The sequence below is a fragment of the Vigna angularis genome, chromosome 3 (genome assembly GCF_016808095.1).
Source record: "Vigna angularis cultivar LongXiaoDou No.4 chromosome 3, ASM1680809v1, whole genome shotgun sequence".
NCBI lineage: Eukaryota > Viridiplantae > Streptophyta > Magnoliopsida > Fabales > Fabaceae > Vigna > Vigna angularis.
In genome coordinates, this window is record NC_068972.1 from 3,254,140 (window position 1) to 3,279,785 (window position 25,646).

Genomic DNA, 25,646 nt, shown 5'->3' on the forward strand with positions numbered 1-25,646 from the left:
ACTTTTAATCAGAGCTCTCAACATGTCTAAGTCACTTGCTTATTACCTGATTTAATCCAGTTTATTTATTAACAAGCAGACTCCAATCAATCTAATCTGATCTATTGTATGTTAGTCAGTTAAATAGATTGAGTTACAGACTCACTTAATATTTTTTTTAAAATAAATAAAATTACAATATTTTTAATTTAAATTTAAATAAATTTTATTATGAAATGATGTTAAATTCAAAATATAATTCAAAATAAAATAAAAAAATATTATAATATATCTCAAAAAGCGAACAAATAAGTTTTTAATATTAATAATTTTTACATAACTTATCCATTTATAAGATTAGAATTTTGAATGATCTCTTAAACATTTTATTTATTCACATTTATAATACAATAAAAAAAATAACTAATAATATTAAAAAATAATAATAAATAATTAAATTAAATTACGTGAATTGATGTCAACCTAACTCATCACAGATTCTATTAAGGTAAACCGAATTCTAAATTGATCAGATTGAAAACTAGTTCATATAAAAAAAATCACATTTTTTTCAAACCCAACTCGACTCATCCAATCCAACCACGAACCCAACTCGACTCATCCAATCCAACCCGTGGTTGATCGAATTGATTCACGGATTATAATTCATTTTGACCGACACTAATTTTAATAATAGTTGATTGTACCCTATTTTCCTTTTTTTTTTCTTGTTGAATATTTCCAATATATATATTCAAAGGACTACACCATGAAAGTGATATGATACCACATTACAGGAAAAGGTAAAATGGTACTAAAATTATTGTAAAGAAATTTGGAACAATTTTTCAACAGCTAACTAGAATTAATATATATATTTGAAATTTTTTAAAAATCCTCATCTACAATCTTTCGATAGCTTTAATTGTACAACTAGAGATTGATTCTTCCTTTAGAAAAAAGTTTGATCGATAATACTAAGAATTTAAAATGGTTGAAATTAGTAGTGTGGTTCTAGCTTTGTTTGCATGTCACGATGAATTTAAAGCTAAAAACAAAAATGAAATTGCTTTCTTTATATGGACAAAATGTTGCAGTAGACTGGCTTTGGCTTTTCCTTTCAAGCTCAGATGCAGCTTCGCAGCACCTTTGTTTCATCCCGATACATAGTAGGGAACTCTAAAACAATAAACTCTACTTTATCAACTGACTTTTATTTTACAATCTATACATCACTATTTGCATTTGTCAAGGGTAAATTTGTGGCGGTTTCTGCCAAGGATGACTTCTCAAACACTTCCCCTCTTCGGGGGCGGTTTGCATAGAGTATCCAAAGAACAAGGCAGAGCAGAACACCAACTGAAACGAGGGCAAGTCCTACATTGATAATCTTGAGGTAGTGGTTTAATGGAGGACAGTAGCTTGAAGTAATTTTTGTGAATGCATCTCTCACAAAATTGCAATTCTGAAGGCTAAGTAAAGGTGGGGTGTAATGTTCTAACGCATAGCTTTCATTGACTGCAGCCACTATCTGCAAGTAAATCTCTGGTGTAACCCTGCCAACTGTAGTGCAAATGCCAGATTCAGATACCTCACATTCAAAATTCTTCCAAACCTGAAAATTTTTAATCAACGAACTAAATTATACTACTTGCAGAAATCGATAATAGAACACGATGCAAAAAAATTATAACTATTGAGATACTACTTTTCATCAGATTTCCTATGGGGCCATGGAAAATAATAAAAATAGTCACAAGTTATGTAAAATGCTTTCATTTGGCATTAAACAAATTATATGACACGCAGATGGAGTTCATAGCACTCAAATTTTTTACCACTTCAGCGTTCTACTGAGAATCCAAAGCTTAAAAGAACTAACATTTCTCTCAATAGAAACACGCTTGAATTTTTTACCGGAGGGCAGTGAAATAAAGCTTCTAAAAGCCACCAAGCGATGAAGAAAATTACCATTGAGGCATTGGCGGAAGAAACTTCCTGATCTGTACATTGACGCTCTTGAAGCTGAGAGTCAAAAGGGTAGCATAAAGATGGCATTACAGCCCCAGACTGATTGTAGTAGCCAGGACTTCCTTGTGTTATATTTAGGTTTGCAGAATTATAGATGAATTCATTGACAACATTTGCAATGTTGGTGACCACTTGCTTACTTTGGAAGAGTGTTTGGTTTGTGGTACTCTGATCAACACACGGAAGGACATTACTAAGAGCAGATTCGGTGTGTGGATTTGCCACCCATTCTCCCATAGCCATGCAGGTATCAGAAATCGCACTGTAAAAATCAGGTTTGGTTGTTAATGTTAGCTTTTGAACATACAGAAATTCCATAACATAAAGATAATTGGTTGTTAAGAAGTTAAACTAAGATCTATTAGATATAATGACTTACTTATTAAGGATCATGAATACTCCACAAAGAATGAACGTGGTAGCAACCAGTAACCATCCAGTGATAACAAATCTGCAAAACATTTTAAGAATTCAGACAGAAGAACATAACAAGGACTAATGTATATGAGGCATTATAAACAAACGTAACACCAATAGACATAGACAAACATAACTTACATGAGGATTGCGTGCTGATATCCAAGGACAGAAAGGACTGCAAAAAAATAAATGAGTCAGCTATAACCAAGAACTCGGGAACATAAATATAAAATTAGCTCAATTTCTTCATAATTTTATGATCAACAAATACCTAGCCCAACAAGAGCCAACAGGAGCATCACAGCTGCTACAACATACAAAGCTAGACGCCTGCAAAATGTACACGGTTTTAGTATCATACATGGATGGGGTATAACTCTCTAGAATCAGTTTTATGATTACATACACATCATTGAATACTCTTCGAATTTTTACTGAATTTTCATTTGTCTTCTCAGAAAGTGTGTCTGCTGCAGTATTTAGATCCACATTCAGCTTGTCAATACCCTCCATGACATCAGATGGAAGAACAATCCTAGTGACATTGATAGTTTTTGCAAGGGAGAGATACTCTGTGACATTTCTTAGAGTTTGCACTGTATAATCTGACTGATTGACAAAATAATGAAGGGTGTCCAAGGCTTGACCATGAAATTTATCCTGCCCAACAGAAAGGAGGATACATCCAGTCCTGTGTAATTAAAAGAACAGGGTATGTATGTTAGTATCCACACTTGAATTTGTGATGAATAAAACCTAGAGCTGGCAGTATATAGAAATTTTACATGTATTGAGCAAAAAGATATTATCACTAAATTATCATCATCATGTGGTATTTTTTCACTGAAAAGTGAAAACCAAAATAAAACATCCATAGCACGTAATTTTGAATTATTGATTATCAATTATGCAAATAGCTTACTATTTTTTTTTTCCGTATCTATGATAAATGGGGAAGAAAAAGGACAATTTTGAGGAAATACAGCATCCCACGAAGAAATTAACAAAGGGAGCTTGGAAATAGAGACTTACGCAGCAGCAAAAGTGAATGATATAAGCAGTATAAGACAAATCCTTTGTGAATGATTTGATCCTTTGCCCTTTATGGTAATTGCCCATCCACAACATAGATGAATCACAAGCGCCAAGCCAAACGAGATAAACCACAAGGCAGCAAGAATAAAACCAGCTGCACCCGTGAATCCAACAGACTGCAGTGAAATGAGAAGAATAGAATATTAAAAGGTAGAACAAACCGTGTAACTGAACAATAGGCTCCAAACATCAAATTTGACAAAACAAAACAAAGGAAACAAAAATGAAAATTAAAGCCCTAGATATAAACTAGTTAAGGAATAGATGTACATCTTCAGCTGTTAACTATACAGCGGTCGCAATGGTCATCGTGACTTTAATGTGCAAAGAACTATCACATTGGTAAGTAGGGGTGTAGTTGTAGTAGACAATTCAGTTAGTTCAATGAGTCAGTGGTTATATGTTAGTTAGACAGTGAGCTGTTAACTAACTATTTTAATTGTGTGCTATACATTGCAACGCTGTACACGTGATATACAGAAGTGAGAAATAAAATTCTCTGTTCAGCATCTCTTGTTCTTTCTCTTTTCTCTTTTTCCTTCTTTTTTTGAGCGTGTTCTAAAAACAGTAAGAGTGTATTTTTGAACAAACAACCTATTATGTGATCATTTAATGATCTCTTACTAAATGAGATAGCCATAAATTTCACATGTATAACGACAAAACTTATTTGATTAAGCTAAAAAAACTTACAGGAGTCATAAATCCAAATAAGCTTCATAAAAACTCTACAAAACTCTCCCTAGGACTACTGTTAAAGAAAACATTAATTTTGCGTATCTACATTTCCTAATGACAAAACAACCATACAGATGGAAAGTGGAGAACAATAGCATTCTAGGATGTTCGATGAGAATTGTTAGGCAAAATGCAAGAACTCCACTTCTCAACATGGAATTGGCACTGATCATAAAACAAATCATCCATCCATTTTAAAACACGATGATCAAGGAAGGAGAAACAGCACTTACAGCCCAATAATGCTGATCTGCAATATCCCAACCACCTCGATAGCGTTGGAATCCTCGCAGAATGTCAGGTCTATTGGTCCTGTTTGCCGCCAGAATAAGAACATCCACACCTTTAGGCCCTGGTGCTGGAGCTACCTGAGTGAATTCACTCTTCCATTGACCCAAATTCTCTTCTCCCTCCCCTGAAAAAATTGATACAGACAAAAAAAAAATTTAACCAAATCACACGTGCAAGCAAAGAAAAAACAGATGAAACTAAACCAAAACCCCAATAAGCTAAAATGCAAACATTCTAAGGCATCCCAACTTTCCATTTCCCCAATCCTCACAGACAAAAATTATGAAAATCCAGCATGAAGCAAAAGCTGACACCAATTTTTGATCTTTCATTCCAAGTCCCAATCTTTCCACGATCTACACCCAACCCATTACCGTATTCAGAAGCGAGAACGAAGGAGAAAACCGAACCTATGATAAACTTGACGCGATGCCGAATCGACCCAGTTGGAGAAAAAGCTGAAACCGAGCTGAGAAACAGTGACACGAGGAACAAGAACCCAATGAAGGGAAAGAACTTCATTTTGTTATCCAAAATGACTTCAGAACTCACACTCAACAACTCACGCCGCCATTTTTTATTTCCGAGAAGAACCAAGCAAAAAAGTTCCGGCGAAGAAACAAGTAGTGAACAGAAATCAAAACCTTCATGGGGAAGATCAGAATCTCTTAACCCAGGCGCTGAGGTTACATCGAATCAAAGAACGGTGCTTAGATTGGGAGATTGGATGCAAGACTGAGAAAAGAAAGTGTGATGATGAGAGAAGGGGCAGAGAGTCACATGGGAATGGTGCGGTGTGTACACACCGATGAATGAATTCTACTACTGACGTGAGTGAGAAAAACAGAAAACGCGGGTGCGCATTTTATCGTTTTATCTACCGTAAATCATGCTTACTTCCATGTTATCCGCGTAAAAGCACTTTATCCTAACATTTTTAAAATTTTTCCCAAAATAATTCAAGTTTTAAAAACTAGGGTTGCAACTATAATTTAATCGCAAAGTTTAGAATATTAAAATAGTAATAATAATAATAATAATAATAATAATAATAATAATAATAATAATAATAATATTTATTCGGGATCTGTTGAAGTCCCTTTTTTTCACTGCATATAAAAAAAGCAGTTAATCGAGTTTCCTAAAATAAAAGGAGTGGATTTCCTTAACCGACAGTAACTAAAGTCACTTGTTTCGGTGCTGGTGGCGCGCACTAGACACTGATTGGTCTGTTTGACGCGGTCACACTTTTCATTTTAATTTATGTCCCTTTCGTAATGTCATTAAATAAAAGTTGTTAGTTTTTCTTAGGGGTAATAAACATAGGTAGTTGATCTAGGTTTGGTTTAATTTAGGTATTGAAGTGGAAATAACAAAAGAGTGCAACATGTGCCACAATGTTGCTGTCAATCTGGCACCAAATGATCCAACCAGTGGTTGTAGATTAAACCAATTGTTTCTCATTCACACTATTATGAGATCATTGTTATTTTTAGCTATATTATTTGCATTAATTATTCTTAGTAATATTATTTAATCAAACTGCATATTAACATGAGTATTGACTTAATAAAATATTATACTATTTTTTACGATGGCCAACTTAATAAAACACTACCTAGTTCCATGATTGAGATTGAAGCACGCTAAATGGTGGTATTTAATTATTAATTAAATAAGAAAATATTAATATGATTATTTCACATTATATATAGATTAGCATGATTGTGGGAAGCTAGGGTAAGATTTGGTGAGGAAAGAATGAGATTAGTTGAAGGGTGGGTCCCAGTTACTTTCGGCTTGGGTTGCGTGCGAGTGAGTGAGTGGAAGCACGTGACCAAAGCAAAGGGCATGTGGGACCGTTATGCTTTTTCACATGGGATTCGGTGGGCCCATACCCTGCTACTCTAATTGGGCTTTAATTTAAGACTTTTGCAAGAAGAAGAAAGGGATCATAACCATATCGCTTCATGAATGGTGCAACTTTCGATTTCAGTTTATTTTATCAGACTGATGTTTTTTTTTAATATTAATAAAATAATATGATTTAAATAAGGATTTATCATCCCTTAATTAGTTTATATATTTTTTCTTTGGAATTGATAGTTTTAATCTCTTATTAATTTTTAGTGACTACTTTTGGCCTGAAAAAATACGTTGGATCCATTAGCGACATAAAGGAGTCATCTCAACATATGTTACAAGGGATTATGTTTTTAATTTTTAAAAGCTTAATCGTTTTATTAAAAGAAATAATGCTAACTTTTTAGAGATTTAAGATTTGGAGAGATTAAAAATTGGTTATTTTTGAGATTACATATACTTTTTGAAAAAAAAAATCTCTCTTGAAATCATGACTTCTACTTTTTCAAATACAATATTAAATGAAAGTGTTGATTGAAATGAAGAATTTTATTTTAAAAGACTACAATAGTCTTGATTGAAATCATAACTTCTAATTATTTTTGTCTCCGGCTGTACTTTAAAACAAAAGCTCTGTAACATATAAGTTTTTATCATGAAATCACGGTTTTAATTTTAAAATTAATTAAATTAAAATTGTGTTTAAATATATTTTTTAAATTTGTTTTAAAATTTTAAATATTAAAATAAAGAAACTGTATTTTAATTAATGACGGTAACTCAAGTTATATTTATTTTAATTAATTTACTGTTAAAAGACGAATTTGGAAGATTTGCGAGGAAAAGAAGCTTTTTACAATATTAATCCTCGTTATCATTGTTCAATGTGAGATTGCAAAAAAGAAAATAATTGCTTCTTGATTTTATGACGTGATTTTATTTTATTCTTTTGTGTTGTTTAATTCATGCAGTAGTGATCTGTATTTCTAGTTTTAATAATAATAATAATAACAAACGTTAATAATAATAATAGTATTATTAATACTAATAATAATAATAAATAATAATAATAATTATTATTATTATTATTTTCATGTTAAAAATTAATTTTTATTTTTCTCTCCTTAAAATAATTTTTACAAATATATATAATATTAACAATTATATTTTTTATTACTTATATACTAAAAATATTTTAATAATCTTTAATTTTTATCTATTAAACATTTTTTTTACGTGGATTCATTAAATTTTATAAACTTTATTTTCAAATTTACTTTCAATCACTTCCAAATTTTTAAAAAAAATAACAAATCAATTCATTCTCAAATTCATCCTCTAATGTGAACACAGCCTAAGACTTGAATTAAAACAACTTTTGTATCTATTCTCACTAATTCCATTATTACATAATTAATAACATATTATATATATATATATATATATATATATATATATATATATATTAAAGAGATCTTTTTATCCAATTTTTTTTCTACTTGTTATTAGTTCAAGTTACCATTTTATTTAATTTTAAATACTTTTTAAATTTAACCAGATTTTTAAATTTAATTACTTTTTGAAGTTAAATAAATAAAAATCATCTACTAAATAAATAAAAATCATTTACAAAATAAATAAAAACTATTTATAATTAAATTGTAAGACTTATTTATATTTATATTTATATTTATAGTTTTTATAATTATTTATAGGTAAGATTTCGAAAGAATGAAATGGTTTTCTAATCTATCATTATTTGTAGCAATAGGCAGCTGCTGCACACAAAAACAAAAAATGGAAAAAATCTAAAGTGCTACAATTTAAAAATTAAATAGAAAATATTATACATGAGAAGAAAAATACGGTGAAATCATTACATTACACAACTTCAATTCAAAATATTAAGATTATGGACATTCGTTTTGAACTCAAAGATTTTAAGTTTTTTCATCTTTGAAGGGAATATGGTGAAATCATTACACAAGGCATTTCAAAATAATAAGATAATGGAAACTGGTTTTGGTTTTGGACTAAAGATAATGGAAACCCGTATAACAAGAATTCATAGAGTTTCACGTTTAGTTTTTATATTAAACAAAAATATCTTACAAGAATACATTATCTTTGACATTACCAATCAACAGTTACAACACAACTATCTACAAGAAAGTTGAAAAACATGACACAGAAATGCGACAGATTCAAAAGTGAGATCAGAAGTTTTAAATGTTACATAAGAACAGTTGACAAGTTTGTAGCTTTGACTGAGATATAAAACAATAAGGTAAATTCAATTTATGGCTATGAATATGATTTTCAATGTAATTTCAATATAGTATAGCAAGACCTACGAGCTTACTAAGCTTGATCCTTATTCTGATTGAACATCAAAAACAAAGAATATAACATAAACAATGTTTTGGTTCGTATATATTTCGTAGAGTCAGGTAAACTTCAATAATACTAATTTCTCAAGAAGACAACAAATATATGGGTATTTTACATGCAAATGCCCAGAAAATTCTTAATCCTGGAAATGAGAGAACTCATGCAGCCTTCTAGAGTATTTATTTCTTGTATGATAAATAGTAGTTACCAGCATAACAGAGTTCATCATCAAACATAAAAATAAAAAAGAAGCAGACAACGTACAGTACCTGCCAAACTTGTTGATTCCTGAGGATCACCGTCGTTTGTCCCTCTAAGCGATATCTTACCATGTGAACATTCTTTCCACTTCTTATACAAACCAGTCTTGGTGGCCTTCATTTTTGCACCACTCTCTGTCTTTATCTACACTCGAATGGAAAGTTTATATTTATGTTCTAATTCTTCAAGGTAGGTGAATAGAAGAATCCCACTTTGCATGGTAAGTATCAATATAAACTATGGGGCTACAAATATTGTACCTTTCCGTTTGCAGCACCATGATCAACATTGTTTAACTTGATGTACTTTTTACTCCTCTGGCACCAGAAGGTTTACATGAGACAAATAAGACAATTTTCAATAAAATTTAAAAAATAACTGTCTTCTCTATAAATCAATCACAACTTCAGTATTACCTTATCCCAGTGATACATAGATCTTTGTTTGTGAATGCCAGCACCATCATCTGCGACTAGAACAAGGACAGCCGAGTCCAATCTAAAAATATTGAGTATTATTAGGACCAAAACCAAACAAGCAAAAACTAAAAACATGGGAAAGGATGGGATTGTATAAATAAAACTGAATCATACATGCTGAAAGTCACAACACAATAATACACAAGCAAACAAATTAAACACAAAAGCACAAACATAATCAGCTAAAAGTTTTAGTTTGGCTTCTGAACTAATAATTTAGAAATGGTTTACAATAAAATCACCCCAATAGCATAATAAAGAAAACTGCTGCCTTTTTGAAGCAAAGTCTTCATTGGCTTTTACTGAAAGGTCAGCCTCCATATGCTGAGAATCATAGCAAAATTAGTAGCAATGTTTTTTGTTTCAGAATCATAACCACCATGAATATAGTGTATATCTGTATGATGAACTGTGTAATTCAGATAGAAACTTACTTGATTTTTTGGTATTGAACTTATATAGTGATCTTCATCCTTGAAACTTTGGGGCTTTCTCTTAGAACCACGTGCTGCTAAAACTCAAGTAAACAGAATCAGAAACTAATCATCATATTTTTCTGACTTAACTCTTCTAGTCTTATTTCACTCAAATCCTTAATAAAGCATGTCCAAGTAAAAGTAAACCTTGAATTTTTCTACCAATTTTAACCGACAAATTCTTACACGGGAAAGGTATTTGCTGGATGCAACAGGGAAAGAAAATTGCATATCAAACGATAGCCTAGCAGACAGTTTCCACAGAAAATCCAAAATAAAATTAACTGTTATTGATTCCAATCAGTCAGCAGAATAGTGGAGGTCATTTAAAAAAAAGGAAGTCGAATTGTCCAAATCCAAATTTCAGCAGTAGCCACATACCTTTTCCTTATTATCCTTAGATTGCTGTTGTTGGACCAAATTTATAATATTCGCATGAATGGCTCTTTTCTTTGTCATCACATCGCCCCATTGCCCGGAAGGGCCCTGCAATTATCGAGCATCACGTCCAATGTATAGGAAAAGTAGAAAGATAACAATATAGACATGCACATCATAACACTGACAAGGACATTCAATATATATAAATGAAAACCCAATCATGATACAAATACCCAACTCTAAAAAATAAATAAGAACGTGCTTGGAAATTGGCATAGAAAGTAAAACAATAAGAATGTGATAGGAGATTAGGAAATTTACTTCAAAAGATAAATGCTGAACTAATGGCTAAGACATTAATATATTGAAATGGAAAATGTTATGTCGTACAAGAGAAGCGTTGATTTTTATTGAACTTGGCAGGTAAGGGTTTTGTTTTTGAATATAAACGAAATGCATTTTTACAGGTCCTCTGCAACAATTCCAGTTCTTCAGAAGTATCATCATACTAGTGTATCTATTTGCACTTCACTTGTAGCTTCAAGTAACACTAGTAGAGTAGCACGATAACCAATATTTGTAATGTCAACTCTCAAGGGCAAGCATACAACACTTTTATGCGTCAATTGCAATGTGCAACCAAATACGCCACAACATTAACTGTGGCAACTGGCAGTATCTTGTCTAACACCATTAGGTCGAAATAAAATTCAATCAGTCCAGTAATTGAATAACCATGAATCAATAAGACGCAGTATAATATCAAACATAAATGTAAGCACTAAAATCTCTTATCTTCGGTCACATAATGTGTATAAATGCAAGAAATCACAGAACAAGGACCACATGGTAGCTTAGAAGTATTTGCAGCTTGCCTTGGATCTTTCAATGCTTCCAAAGAACACCTGGTTTATCTCAGAATGTCAGCAACCCAATACCAAAAGCCAAAGCACTAACTAAATTCCATTTTCGTTGGACATCATTGCATTACTTTATGGCTTGCGTATTCAGAAAAATAACAAATTTTACTTCATCTGCCTAAGGCAAAAGAAGGAAAGCAAATAAGCGAGATCGATTCCAGTTAGGGAAATATCACTCGCTATAAGCCTCTGAAAATTTCATATGAATCATGTAACCAAACACACATCGACCCAAGCATACGATAAAACAAATAGGCACTGCATACTAATGAACACAAACATGGTATATAACAAATAGGCACTAAACTATAATCGTATAATTCAATAATATCAAGTCGAAGGGGATAAAAGAAAAATTGAATTAGATAGATTGAATTTGTTAAACATTGTCAATTCAATAACAAATTGTGTGGAAAATGATTCAATACCACACAACAGTCATTGCATTAGATTAATATCCTAATGATCAGCTCCCAAGAAGTCTCCATGGTCCGCCCTAATTCCCCCCCCCCCCCCCACCCAAAAAAAAAGCAAACAAAACTACCGAGTATTAAGAAACTTTCTCTAACATTTGTATTCAATAACAAAAGGATTTCATTGAACCCCCCCGTTACCCTGAATAAAAGACTTCACTACACCATACAATTAGTTAGAACCCCGTGTCAAAGCTCAGCCTTGACCAATTAACCTACCTTCATTCTCCTAACCCTCTTCCAAAGCCTCAAAAACTACTTATTCTTCACCGTCAAGCCCAGCTCCCCTGCCACAATAACCGTGGTAGCCATATCTAGAAACATGCCATGCTCTACCACCCCAGCAAGGTGCAGAATTGCGTCACTGGCAACCTTCAAATCGCCAATACTCCTCTTGAAATACAAATCCACAATGAAGTTCCCATTGTCCGTGACATAGGGTTCCTCCTTCTCCCCAACAGTCCTAAGCTTGGCAACACACCCAGCCTCCTCAAACAGCTTGCGCAACCTCTCGGCAGTGAACTTCCAACAAAACCGAATAACCTCAACGGGCATGGCCAATCCACTCCCCCCTACATAGTTCACAAGCTTGGACTCATCAACAATGACAATAAACTTCTTGCACGCGCTCTCCACCATCTTCTCCCTCAGGAGGGAGCCACCGCGACCCTTGACGAGGTTGAAAAAGGGGTCAACCTCGTCGGCGCCGTCAATGGCCAGATCGACAACAGGGTGGGAGTCAAGATCGGAAAGGGGGATCCCGAGGGAGAGTGCCTGTTCGTGGGTTATCTTGGAGGTGGGTATTCCAACGATGTCTTTGAGCTTGCCCTGGCGGAGAAGCTCGCCGATGCGGTTGACGGCGTGCTTGGCGGTGGAGCCAGTGCCAAGGCCGAGAACCATGCCGGATTCGACGTACTCGACGGCCTTGTAGGCGGCGATCTTCTTGAGGTCATCTTGGGTGAATATGACAGAGGGGGAGCGGGAGGAGGAAGGGAGGAGAAGGCCGGCGTCCATGGCGGCCTTCTCGGTGTCGATGAAATGGGGGTAGGGAATGGCCATCTGAATGAATGAAAAGGCCAAAACTTGCCAAGCCCAGAGGTTTAAACGTGTGGTGCAAAGATAAAGGATATGTATAGATAGAGATAGAGAGAGAGATAGGGTTAGAGGGTTATAGAGGGTTGAGATTGTTTGGGTATATATAGAGAAAGCAGTTTTGTTCAAACACTGCGTTTTTGTGGTTTGAAGAGAGATTGACGTGTTTCGCGCGGTTTGGGAAAGAGACACAGAGAAAGAGATTCGACCAAAGAATGCAAGCATGCAGCTTCCGAGGTTTTTTCGAGGGACAAACTTCAAACCTAAATTTTAACTATTTCATCTCTTTATTTACAACTTACCTTCCCAACCAAACAACTAATTAATTTCCTTCTCAAAACCTAATGAAAACTTTTATTCTTTTCACTTTTTATTTCTTTTATCTATTTTTTATATTCTTTATTACTTGAAATTCTATATTTATTTATATTCAAATGTAAAGATCTTTGTATGTCTTTTTTTTATACACTCGAAAGTTGTTTATTATAATTTTTAATTAGATGTGTAACTGTTTACATGTATGTATATCTAAATTGTTCCATTATTCACAAATCATAATTATATATTTTAATTAAAAATATATTTCAGAGTCTTTAGAACAGATATTTTTAAGGTTTGAAAATAAATTAAATAGAAATTGCTAAAAATTATTATTATATATTTAAGATATTCATCATTTTAAAGTCTGGATTTTATCGTTTTATCTTTAACAAATATTTTGAAGAATAAAAATAAAATATTTAAATTATCTTATGTTTTAACTTTTAAATAATGTATAACTATTATTATATAATAGAAACATAAAATATTTTAAAATATAGGACAATAACACTATAATATTAATATATTTTAAAAAAAACGTACAACTTATTTTGCATTTGAACATAAATAGATTTGTAAGTTAATTAAATTCACATAATTATCATATCATATTAGAAGTGAGTCATGTGATCTACCAATGTTAACTCAATCATAATAAATTCATAAATGAAAAAAAAAACTGTAATATATTCTCATATTTCAAATAAAAGTAAGTAACTTGGGGTGTCTGAATAAATTTCTGAAAACCCTAATATAAAACTAATATCTTTATAAGTTAAAGTTAAATTATATATATATATATATATATATCATAAAATCGTTTTAATTTTTTAAATATATTCATAAAATAATTTTAACTTATAATAAAAGTATTTATTTATTTCTCTTCAACTTTCTTTGAATAATATAAAAAGTCCTACAAATTTATTTCCTTTGTCACTGTCAGTATTTTAGTGTTTTTAATGAAATCAGTAGTTACTAACTAACTCGATATTTTATTTAATTTGTTTATTCAGTATAAAAATCTACACAATTAGATTCTTAATCATCGCAATAGTTGTGTAGCAGAAGAACCCACATAATATGATCAGTAGCAATCAATGACTATTATTTGACTTTACATTTCATCCTTGAGATGGCTCCCATTGTTCCTAAAAAGATACTAATTTTTAAATTTTATCTGCAATCCTTAAATAAGCATATTTGACAATGTGGCTACCAACAAACTCCACCGTCGGCCAATGTTAAGGTTTTTGTTAAAATTTAAAATTTAATATATAAGTTTTACGTGAAAAGGTAATTTAGAAAGTATTAATGTGATATGAAGAGAATTTTAAATTTAAAACTTAAAAAGAAAAAAAGAGAATAAAGGATAGAAGTTTTAAGAAATTCAAACATATATTTATTTGAAGAAAACAAATAAATAAACAATTGTTCTCTTCTACCATATTTTAGAAGCATTAATTCAACACAGAAAAATAGGACTTGTGGTCATTTATTGAGAATCTATTATTTTCAGTCTAAAAGACTTTCAATGTTCAATGTTCAATGTTCCAAGTCTTAAATTTTAAATTCTCCCGTTTCAATGGACCACAACTTGGCGAATAAAAATTATCGTGACACAGAAAAAGATTGTGCTAAATCGGATCATATAAAGCTTTTTAAAATTAATTTTGACCTTATCTGTTTAACAATGTGAAACCAAAAATTAAACTTTTTTTTAGTGATAAACAAAGCGTGAATATTGCTTCTTTTACGAATCTTCGCATATCCCAGTCAAACAATGTTATTAATTCATGTCCTATGTAGTTTGTTTCTCTTTCTCTAAAAAAATAGTTAAAAAATCTTCAGCATACAGTTATTTTGTTTAAACCTTTTATAATTGTATCATTGTAAAAAGTTTATTATTCTGCATCTCTTTTGGTTGGAATAGATTCTTTGTATTCTTAAGCTATGGTGGCTATGGGAAGACCAAAGGCACTATGTTTGGTTGATAGCACCAGGACGTGTGCAATTTGGTTTGTCTTTTAAAAGTTACATGTTTTAATAATGTTTTTTCTTTTATTTTATTTTGCAGGGGCATCTTCTTTCAATTGGTCAATGATTTTGGTCCGTTGGCACCTTTCATCCCACTTTCTTCACTCCACTGGGTGGGGTCAGACAATCCCAAATCTTGATTTTTCTGCAATTTGTATTTTATCAAAAACAAACAAACAACAAGTTTATTTACTATATGTATTTTATGCGGTGCAGAAATATTCGAAGTTTAATATTTGATCAATGTGTGAAAAAAAAAATAATCCAAAGAAAATCAGTTGAAAATAGAAAATTTAACGGAACTTAATCAGTGACTTTAAAACATTAGTTTTCGTGCACATGTTGGAGAATTTAAATGAAAGTTTGTAATATCAAATAAAATAAATAAGAATTATTTTTGTAGATAAAATTGTTTGATGAAAATATAAATGTTTCTATATATATATATATATATATATATATATATATATATATTTATGTGAGGTCGAGAGATGTACTTTTTGAACGTATCCTTCCTATTTCCTAATGCTTGAATTGATTAACCGTTCATCTTCGGAAGAAATACTCTTACGTTCAAGTTAGACGTGATTATCTAAAATGTGTCTCATAACTTTGGTATTTTGAATTTAGTAAAACGTACCTGCTTTTTGGACTTAATTTTTTATTTATAAGTTATCTCACACTTAGCACGAATTCAATAGAATAAAAACAAACTTACCTTTAGATTTGGTCAGTTACTTGTAAACAACTTATATATATATCTTTAATCAGATATCTTTAATTAATATTCTTTAATGTTCTGCTACTATTTTATTACCTGTTAAATTATTGGTCCAACCATGATATAAATCCCGACCCAACTATGGCCCTTCATAAATAACTCAGGGGTGTTGCTTCCTTCACCACCCCAAGTGCTCCTGTACCTCCTCACTATTTTCTTTTATTCCAAAAATACTCTATATCTTTCCACTATTTTCTTTTATTCCAAAATTACCCTACATCTCCCACTATATTCAATAATCTTTCTCTTTCTCACTCCACATTAATGGAGCATTCACATGGTTCAGACTTAAACTTGCGATATATTGTAAAATTTTATTTACAATTTCCCTTAAATAAGCTTGATTCAAACTTATTTTCACTGTTCAATATTTTTTTTCTTCAAATCGCTTAATAAATGGTAAAATTTTGTTTTAAATTTCTAGAAAAATGTTTATGTATATGTGTGTTTTTTTTACATTTAATATCTATAATTTTTAACATTATATTATGTTTTAATTTATCGACATGTTTGACTCAAATAACTTGAATAAAGTATTTAATTTATTAGATAAATAATATAAAATTATTATTAAATACTTAAAATATAAAAGAAAAGTTATTTGTTAAAGATTTGGTATTTATTTAGTTCTTTCGTCATTATAAAGTTAGTATATAATAATAATAATAATATATTATTTACTATTAATATTATTATGTTTATTATTTTGTATTTGTATCTAACCTTTAAGTTTATAAAATGAAAGTGGTAGAAGCACTAATAATATTGAAGTTTCCTCTCAATTTTATATTTTTCATAATATCACAAGTTTAAATTTAAGTCATATGAATGCTCCATTAATGTAGGGAGAGAAAGAGAAAGATAATGCTCCATTAATGCAGAGAGAGAAAGAGAAAGATTGTTGAGGATAGTGGGGAGATGTAGGGTATTTTTGAAATAAAAAAAAATAGTGGGGAGGTGTAGAGTATTTTTGGAATAAAAGAAAATAGTGGGAATTTGCAGGAGCACTTGGGGTGGTGGAGGGAGCAACACCCATAACTCAGGCGCCTATCTTATCGCGGTCCAATGACTTGTGCACTAGCCCAACGTGAATAAGACCGTTTGTTTTGATCAATCTTCATTGACTGGAAGGGTAGGTCACTCCTTATACCCTACAATAAATTTCTCTTTAAAAAGAAGACATCACATGCAAAAATTGTGAATAAGTTTTTGAAAAGCCTAATTAAACACTTGTGAGATAAGCCGGAAAAATTCTATTATTATCAAGGCACTGTCACTTTTATGTTGGGCCTTGATTTGAATTTAAGCCCACTTACAAATATAGAACAAGGCTTTAAATGAAAGAACAAAGAGAGTTACTCCCTCCACCACCACACACCGTTCTCTGCACCTCCTCATCCATTTTTTATCCTTCAATAACATTTAAACGGATATGAATATAAGTTGGATTCTTAAACGAAACTTTACATTTTGTTCGATATACATCAACGGACGTTGACATCCGTTTAAGAATTGAAAGTCTACGGATGTTGACATCCGTTTAGTGGTACACTTGAGCTCTCCCTGTGAGGTGTGCTTCAAGGACTCATCCATTGTGAAGCATGCAAGCCGTGTGAAAGGGACCTTAACAAAGGGTAAGTTGAATGTTTTAGATGGAATGAAGACCAAGGTTCTTGTGTGGGTCAAGGTCACCAGTGTTGTTGTTGACAGTTACACATTTGTGGTTCACTGCTACTGGAGTTAAGAAATCAAGGCCGAAAGATGCCTATGAAATGCCTCGTGAAGCTATTAAGGTAGAAGAATTTTGAACCACTTTATAATATGCTAATTCAATTCAAAAGTTATGTATTATTGGCAACTATATTGGTAGACAATTGTTTTTTTTTTTCTGGGTAAGTTTAGAGGTATTGTATATGTTGTTACATTTGAAATTCACACATTTGACTGTCCAAGAGCTATGTATGATGTCAAGAAAAGTGTATGCTCTGCGAAATTTACAATTTCAATGATGTTGACATGGTCACAGCACAAGTATATTTGCATTGAGTTGTAATACCCCTTGACACAAGTATATTTGCATTGAGTTGTAATACCCCTTGACATAAGTGGGAGAGTATTTTCTTATGTTTTTTTAATAAACAAAGAGAAAGACAAACTTGTTTCAACCCAATAAAATTGTTCTTCAAAACGGTCAGATAATTACAACTGGTTGCAAAGCAGTGAAGCCAATTAAGTACCCAACTTTGGCACTCAACTCAAACGGGTCAAATTTTAAATTCTTTTCCCATGATCAACCTGTATGCAACCCGTTTCAAAGACTCAAATTTTCTAACATGTATTCAAAAATTTCTTCAACCCAACTCCAATCACGCACGATAGAATCCGGTTGAACCAGACCCTCCACTTTCCCACACCCCTTCTTGTGATTTCTCCTGTGCTGAGTGTGGTAAAAGCAATAAAGTGATGTTGAGAGTGCCCACAAGAAAAAAATTCAAAATTTCGATGTTTGTATAACTTAAAATGAAGCATCTAATCGAAGATAACATGGTCGTGCCAGCAGAAGAGCATGGATATGCAGCATCGGGTCCTAACAGTGGACATTTCGGGTCCTAACAGTGGACATTCATGTGACCGCGGAGAGTTTGGGCGAAGAGAAACTCTCTTCAACAGTATGTACAGGTGTAGGAGTATGGAGGTGTAGGAATGAAGGAAGATTTAGAATTTTAGAAAAGGTAAATAAACTTAAATTAATGTAGGATATTTTTGAAATAAAAGTAATAACGAGAGGTAGAGGATGTCCCTGGGATAGTAGAGGGAGCAATTGCCAAAAACAAAAAGTTTTTCTTCCTTCCATCCCTAAAATATAAAATTCACAAAATACTTTCAATTTTTCAATATTATTTGGATTGAATATTTTAGAAGGTAATTTCATATTTGAAAATATATCTGGTAATACTAATTCAGGAAGCTATAAAAAGATATTCTCAAACAAGTCTTTCGATAAGTATTTTCAAATTCAAAAATATCTTTTCTAACATTTATTTTAGATTTTCTTTTATTTTAAAATGATTGTTCTGAAAAGTATTTATAGATTTGAAATAAAAAAATTAACAAACAAAATCTGGAACAAAAGTTTTAAAAAGTATTTTTGGTTCTGAAAATTTCTTTCAAAAGACTACTCATTTAAGAATTTTTATTTTATATTTTGGAATGGTTGTTATGGAAGATATTTTCGGATCAAATATTAATTTTCAAAACAGTCATTTTAAAATATAATTTTTTTCTAAATAAGTGTTTCAGAAGATAATTTTTAGATTCTGATTTTTTTTATACTTTCTATATTGGTTATTTAGAAATACATATTTTCATATCCAAAATACCTCCAAAAATACACAATAAAGAAACAAAAAATTATCCTTTTCAAAATAATCTTTCAAAATATATTTTCAAATCTAGAAATAATTTTTCATTGACACTCATTCCGAAAGAGTGGTGTGTAGTGCAAAGAAGAGACTGCACATATAGAAGCGATGGAGGGAAGTGCACTGCAACTTGAGGTGATGGAGGCATACGGTTGAGAGGTGAAGGCATAGAAAGAATAAAGTTAAGTGAAGAAAAAAAAATTATAGGTTAAATATTCTGTGGATATTTTTTAATTTTATTCCTGTTTTATTAGAATTCTCAATTTAGTTATAAAAAATGTTAATTTGAGTCAACTCATTATTGTCGTTAAATTAGCTTAACGAGGTTAAGTTTTTTATGGAGTGGAAGGTTAACGTGACCAATTTTTAAAACGTGGCATCCTAAGACTTTTATGAAATGTCACATATAAAGGTCTCAGAATGTCGTCTTAAAACTTGCCACGTCAACCTCCCACCTCATCAAATACTTAATTTCGTTAAATCAATTTAACGGTAGGAATCCAATTGACTCAAATTAGCATCTTTTAGGACTAAATTGAGAATTATAATAAAACAGAATCCTAGAAAAACACACAAAAACAGAGACAACTAATGGGAGTTTAACCAACATTATATTATAAACTCTTAAGGATGTAATGGGCATTTTAAAAGTTAGGGGTGTAGGAAGAAAAAAATAAGTTACTGTAGTTGGACTCCAATTGAAATCCAATTGAAAATTTGTGAAAGAAACAAGATGCACAAAAAATTAGAAAATTTTATGAACAATCGACATCAAATCATAGACACCGGATTTGAGTGAATGAACACGCAGATACCCACATAATCTGATTTTCAATTTAATCATTATGGGCTATGCAAATGTCATCAATTTTTTAAACACAAAAATTAAAATAGCATATTGACTTTTAAAAATATTACCGTGAAGTTAAAATACAAAATTATATATTTTTCTTCATTTTTTTATTATTTTAATTTTATATATTATTTTATTTCACTGTCATATAAAATGAAATCTATGAAAATCACTTTTATAATATATAAAATTCTCATTTCAATTTTAAATATTAAACTTAAATTATTATATTTTAAATATTATTTTATTATAATTTTAGTTTAATCTTTTATAACTTTTTTTTATAATATAATAATGCACAAATATGAATTTTTTTCTCATTCTACACATATTAAAAAATACATTTAATTAACTCTAAAAATATTTTATTACAACTTATTGTAAAATTAAAGTTATTAGTTTTTATAAAATTAAATATGAAATAAAACATATGAAAAAATAATATATATATATATATATATATATATATATATATATATATATATTCTATTTAATTAATATAATGACTAGTTAATTTAAAATGACATTGATATTTGTCTTCTATTACTATTTAATATTTTTCAGAAGAAAAAAAAGAATAAGAAAGGTAAAGAAAACGACAAAACTGGTCATTCAATTTTAATATAACCTATAAGATTTTTAGAAGAAAAAATCATAGGAAAACTTTGGCAAAATAAGTCAATGTGTCACAGCATGTAGACTGCTGTTTAGAAGCTTTTATAAAGAAGGAAGGACCTGTTGGACAAAAATTTTCCAGAGAAAAAAATCAAATTCATTTTTTCATAAACAAAAGTAAACTTATATATTAGAAAATATGTAAAAACTCTTATACTCACTCTCCGGACAAACCCAAAGACACTCTAGATAACTAACATTTTCTACCAAAGGAAGGTTATAATAGGAACTGAAAAGATCTTACAGTCATTATTGCACTTCATACGAACAAAAGACAACAAATAAAAGTGTGACACAGGAGAATGGATCATGCAAACCATCTCATCTGTCATGCATTACTAACAAAATGCAATAGCATTGTTGAAATATTCTTACCATGAAAACATCTTCATTGATAAGTAGTGAGGTTGGCATCTGAAACTTCAACTCAACAATCCCCAACCAAATAAGTTAATTATTGCTCGCAATGCCAATCCTCTTTCTCCTCCCTTCTACTTATCAAGAACTTGTAAAGTTTGTAACAAAATGTCGACAGCTTGCTCGATCTCTTTCTCTGTTATGATCAATGGTGGGACAATCCTCACTACATTTCCTTTTCCAGCAGTTAACACTAACAGACCAGAATTTCGACAAGCATCTACAAAGGGCGTGGCAGGTACATCTAAATCTATTCCTATGATTAGCCCAACACCACGAATTTCTTTCACATGTGGGTTTCCTCCCAACTTCTGTTTGAGTAGTTCTTTGAAGTACAGGCCTTTCTTAGATACAGATGAAAGGAAATCAGGTTTTGATATTTTATCAAAAACAGCAAGAGCAGCACTGCAAACAAGAGGGTTTCCTGCAAAAGTGCTTCCATGATCACCGTAATTTATAGAAGAAGCAACTCTCTCTGTCACCAAAACTGCTCCAATAGGTAGGCCTCCAGCAAGAGGCTTTGCAAGGGTCATCATATCAGGAAAAACTCCATATGTCTGATGGGCCCATAAAGACCCTGTTCTACCTAAACCACATTGAACCTACAAAATCACAAGAAGCAAATGATAGTTAATAAAGTAGTATATAAAACCAAATGCAATACTTAAATTAACTAAAATTATACCTCAACATATGACACCTATATTTTGTCACTCTATGAACAACACAAATCATGTGACAATGTCCATCTTCTCATCATTCAATCAATAACATGGCAAAGATAGACCAACAGACCATTTTTTTGGTCACAATGTCATCAACATATTAGACAATCTTTTCTAAAGCAACTTTGAAATAAACTGAAAAAAAGAAAACACTAAAAAGTGAAAATCAATGGAGTCTTGGCTTGTTACATCCGCAAAGATTAAAATTTTTTCAGAAAACTAGGCATTACCATTAACAGTAATATATCCATATTAGATGCACTATACCTCATCAAACACAAGAAGTGCTCCAGTTTCATCACAAGCATTGCGCAGAGACTGTAGAAATTCTTTAGTGGCACTGTAAATTCCACCTTCTCCTTGAATGGGTTCCACAAAAACTGCAGCAATCTTGCCCTGCTTAATTAATTCTGTTGCAGCCTGAGCATTTCCATACTCTAAAAAGGTCACTCCAGGCATTATGGGTTCAAAAGGTGTTCTATATTGTATTTTACTTGTCAAAGCAAGAGAACCCAAGGTTCTCCCATGGAAGCAGTTACTAAAAGCAATGAACTCTGTTGCTGGCTCCTTCCCGTTAGTAGTTGTTTGTCTCTGATGCTTTCTTGCAAATTTTATGGCAGCTTCATTTGATTCGGTTCCAGAATTTGAAAAGAACACACGATCAGCAAAAGAGGAATCGACAAGACGCTTTGCAAGTTCTACCTGCAACAATTCAAATACAATCATAGAATGCAAAACTGTGCAGAAACACATAACCTGCTTCTACAAGAAATGAACCAAAGTAAAGCATAATGGAACCACTATTAAACAATTACAAATATGTAGATAAAAAGTAAAGTTATAATAAAGACATGCCCAAAAAATTACAACCATATACATATTAGATAAAACATATACAAAAAGTTATTTTCTTTCCTATTTATAATGTATGCAATAACAGAATGAAATAATAAAATCAAATGATCCATGACCATCTCTTACCTAAAATTTCCAAAGCACAATAAAGAATGAAATCTCCAATCCAAATTATCAATGACAAATCTTTTTCTATTTCTCTAAGAAGTATAGGATCAAGGACTCATATAATGCCAGATTAACTGGCATTTATGCAAACATATCAGGGAGGGAAGAAATTTGACATTGGGAAACTACAATACTCTGGATTCTATGAACAGTAGAGTATAGAATTGGAGAGATGTAAAATTTAACACTCTATGAAGACTAATAACCAAGGATTCATAAAGTTCTTCATATTGTAAACTAAAAAATATAATAAAAAGCTCAAGTACTAACAACATTACCACACTTCAATGGGGACTTGTTTATCATATTTATATGTTAGCTTTAGTTTCCTTTTCTCTGCTAGTGTTCTAGACAATTCTAATTTATAGAATTACCAATCAAGTAAGCACTATAATCTAAGGTTTAATGCCTAATAACAACAACTACTTTTCCCTTCAATTAGCTAATAGTACAGTATAAAAAAGTAATCAGTCCTGGAAATTAACTTTCTCACAAGTTAAGGTAGATCATATTAAGAGAATGTAATATCTATAAGAGAGGCACGTAGTGGAACCAAGGGACATCTGGCAGTCACAATGATGAACAGCATGTGGCACCAAAGTTTGTTAGGTGCAGTTGGTGACTCATGTGGCAAGATTGAAGGACTGAGGATAATATTTATTAGGGAATGAGAGTGGGGAAAAGGGGCAGACAGTGTGATATTCCTCTCTCTCTTCTATGGACAGTTCTCTCTGAGATCCCTAGTTTCTGTTGCTTCCTATATAGTCCTAGTGACTATTTCTATTTCAGTACATAAATAACATACTTTTGAGAGGAGGTTTCTTCACAGCAATGGAAAACATAAATTGATGGAGTGAATCAATCTCAAACAAAGCACCAGTTGGAATCACAAAAAGAAGCAGAAACAATTGTACTTTGAACAATGAAGAAATCAAAGAAGACTTGAAGAAACTGGATCCTGGAAGAAAAAGCTCTGGATACCATCTTAGACAAACCTAAGAGAGAGAGATAATTGAACATGAATTGAATCTTTTTATTATTGTATCACACTTAGAACCATGAGTACAAGATGTATTTATAGATGTAGTTTAGTACTGACAGTTGTAGAAAGTAATAAAACAGTTTACAGGTAAACTTCTAGCTGTACAAAGAAAATAAGAAGTTGTAGAATACATTTGTAAACTATACAGGTTAGCTACAGTGTGTATATAACACATACTTATGAAGAAATTGATATAACATATAGTAAGATGCCCAAACCTGAGGTATTGTGTAGAATATATTGCTGGTATGAGTAAGGGTGGCAGCTTGTTCAACAACAGCTTGTAACCAATCTACATCACCGTGCCCCAGAGCATTGACAGCAATCCCAGCACTCAAATCTAAATATTCTTTCCCTTCAACGTCATACAACTTGCAACCTTCCCCCCTCTCAAGCACCACTGGTGTTCTTGCATATGTTCCCACCAAAAACTTTCCTTCCATCTCGATCACAGCCTTAATTTTCTCCAATTTTGTCTTTCCAGTGTTTGGTGTAGCAACATCAGCATTGAGACACGCACTCACAACATTCCGACCTCTAATCTGAATACCAGGATTTCTTCCAATCAAAGTGCTCTCTCTTGCTAAACTGAAAAATTGCCTGGGTTTGTAACATGGCTGAAAAATTGAATGGTTTGGAGAAATGTAAACTGCATTCATTCTGTTCAGTTAAGAGAGAGATTCTTCCACTTCTTCCCTTTTGCTTAAACAACAATAAAAATTATAAGAAAAACCAATATCAGTTTGCCGTAGAGTTCAGTCTTCAAACTAGGTAATCAAAATCGAGTTTCAACCTGTAAGATTCGAGTCTACGGTCTTCTTCTCCTTCTCCAATCAGTTGCCTGAAAGTCAGTTTTCAACTAAGTGAAAACGGCAGAGTCTCGCGATGCAGTCTCTCCCACCGGCGGAGGCGGAGCGACAGACCTTGCGGCGGGACGACAATGTTACTTGTGGTGTCACTTCTCAGGACAATGTTACTTGTCATCCAAAAATTATTTTTACAGCCAAGTTTTTTATTTAATAAGGATTGTAACAAATATTTCAATTTTAGATAAATTAAAATAATATAATTTTTGGGAAAAAGTTTATAGCAACAAATGTACACACCTTCCTTTTAGGAATTTGATCCTGCACTCTTGTACTTTTGTCTTGCACCACATACTTTTTTAAAATTCCAACTATATCTATCTAGAAATTATAATTAGGGATGCATCAATCCACAGATATTTTAAATGAAATAATTAAAATTTAAAATATCAACTTTACATATTTTGATTATATAATATGAAAGTTAGATTTATATTCCAGATTATATAATTTATAATATATTTACTTTCTCAATCATATAATTCTTAATCTACAGTTGGAAGCAAATTTTATTTTGAAGTGTATAATATATAATATAAATTTATATTCTGAATTATATATTTTATAATATAAATTTAGAAAACAATTGACAAC

The 25,646-nt window shown here is 31.6% G+C and overlaps 3 protein-coding genes across 7 annotated transcripts; all 3 read right to left on the reverse strand.

Moving 5' to 3' along the window:
* Positions 1–1,028: 1,028 nt before the first annotated feature.
* On the reverse strand, positions 1,029–10,041 carry LOC108322028 (uncharacterized). 4 transcript variants are annotated; one of them, XM_052874845.1, is made up of 12 exons: positions 9,983–10,041; positions 9,486–9,567; positions 9,330–9,386; positions 9,078–9,213; positions 4,497–4,678; positions 3,463–3,641; positions 2,837–3,121; positions 2,702–2,760; positions 2,569–2,605; positions 2,390–2,461; positions 1,951–2,272; positions 1,029–1,594 (listed from the first exon to the last, which is right to left on the reverse strand). In XM_052874845.1, the coding sequence occupies exons 2-12, from the start codon at positions 9,501–9,503 to the stop codon at positions 1,205–1,207; spliced, it is 1,737 nt and encodes a 578-aa protein (XP_052730805.1). In that variant the 5' UTR covers positions 9,504–9,567; positions 9,983–10,041; the 3' UTR covers positions 1,029–1,204. The 4 variants fall into 4 exon arrangements, with proteins under 4 accessions (XP_052730805.1, XP_052730804.1, XP_052730803.1 ...); XM_052874844.1 differs by lacking the exon at positions 9,983–10,041 and adding an exon at positions 9,791–9,970; XM_052874843.1 differs by lacking the exon at positions 9,983–10,041 and having other exon boundaries at positions 9,486–9,784.
* Positions 10,042–10,405: 364 nt separating this feature from the next.
* LOC108322047 (probable ribose-5-phosphate isomerase 2) lies at positions 10,406–13,064 on the reverse strand. Of its 2 annotated transcripts, XR_008247792.1 has the most exons (3): positions 12,018–13,064; positions 11,281–11,310; positions 10,406–10,510 (listed from the first exon to the last, which is right to left on the reverse strand). XR_008247792.1 is itself a non-coding variant. In XM_052874846.1 (2 exons), exon 1 carries the CDS (start codon positions 12,855–12,857, stop codon positions 12,054–12,056), a length of 804 nt encoding a protein of 267 aa, XP_052730806.1. In that variant the 5' UTR covers positions 12,858–13,064; the 3' UTR covers positions 10,531–11,310; positions 12,018–12,053. The 2 variants fall into 2 exon arrangements, 1 of the variants encoding a protein (XP_052730806.1); XM_052874846.1 differs by lacking the exon at positions 10,406–10,510 and having other exon boundaries at positions 10,531–11,310.
* An 8,114-nt stretch (positions 13,065–21,178) lies between these two features.
* Positions 21,179–25,187, reverse strand: LOC108322083 (acetylornithine aminotransferase, mitochondrial). Its single transcript, XM_017554053.2, has 4 exons — positions 24,980–25,187; positions 24,405–24,888; positions 22,389–22,823; positions 21,179–21,998 (listed from the first exon to the last, which is right to left on the reverse strand). Exons 2-4 carry the CDS (start codon positions 24,843–24,845, stop codon positions 21,471–21,473), a joined length of 1,404 nt encoding a protein of 467 aa, XP_017409542.1. The 5' UTR covers positions 24,846–24,888; positions 24,980–25,187; the 3' UTR covers positions 21,179–21,470.
* Positions 25,188–25,646: the final 459 nt, after the last annotated feature.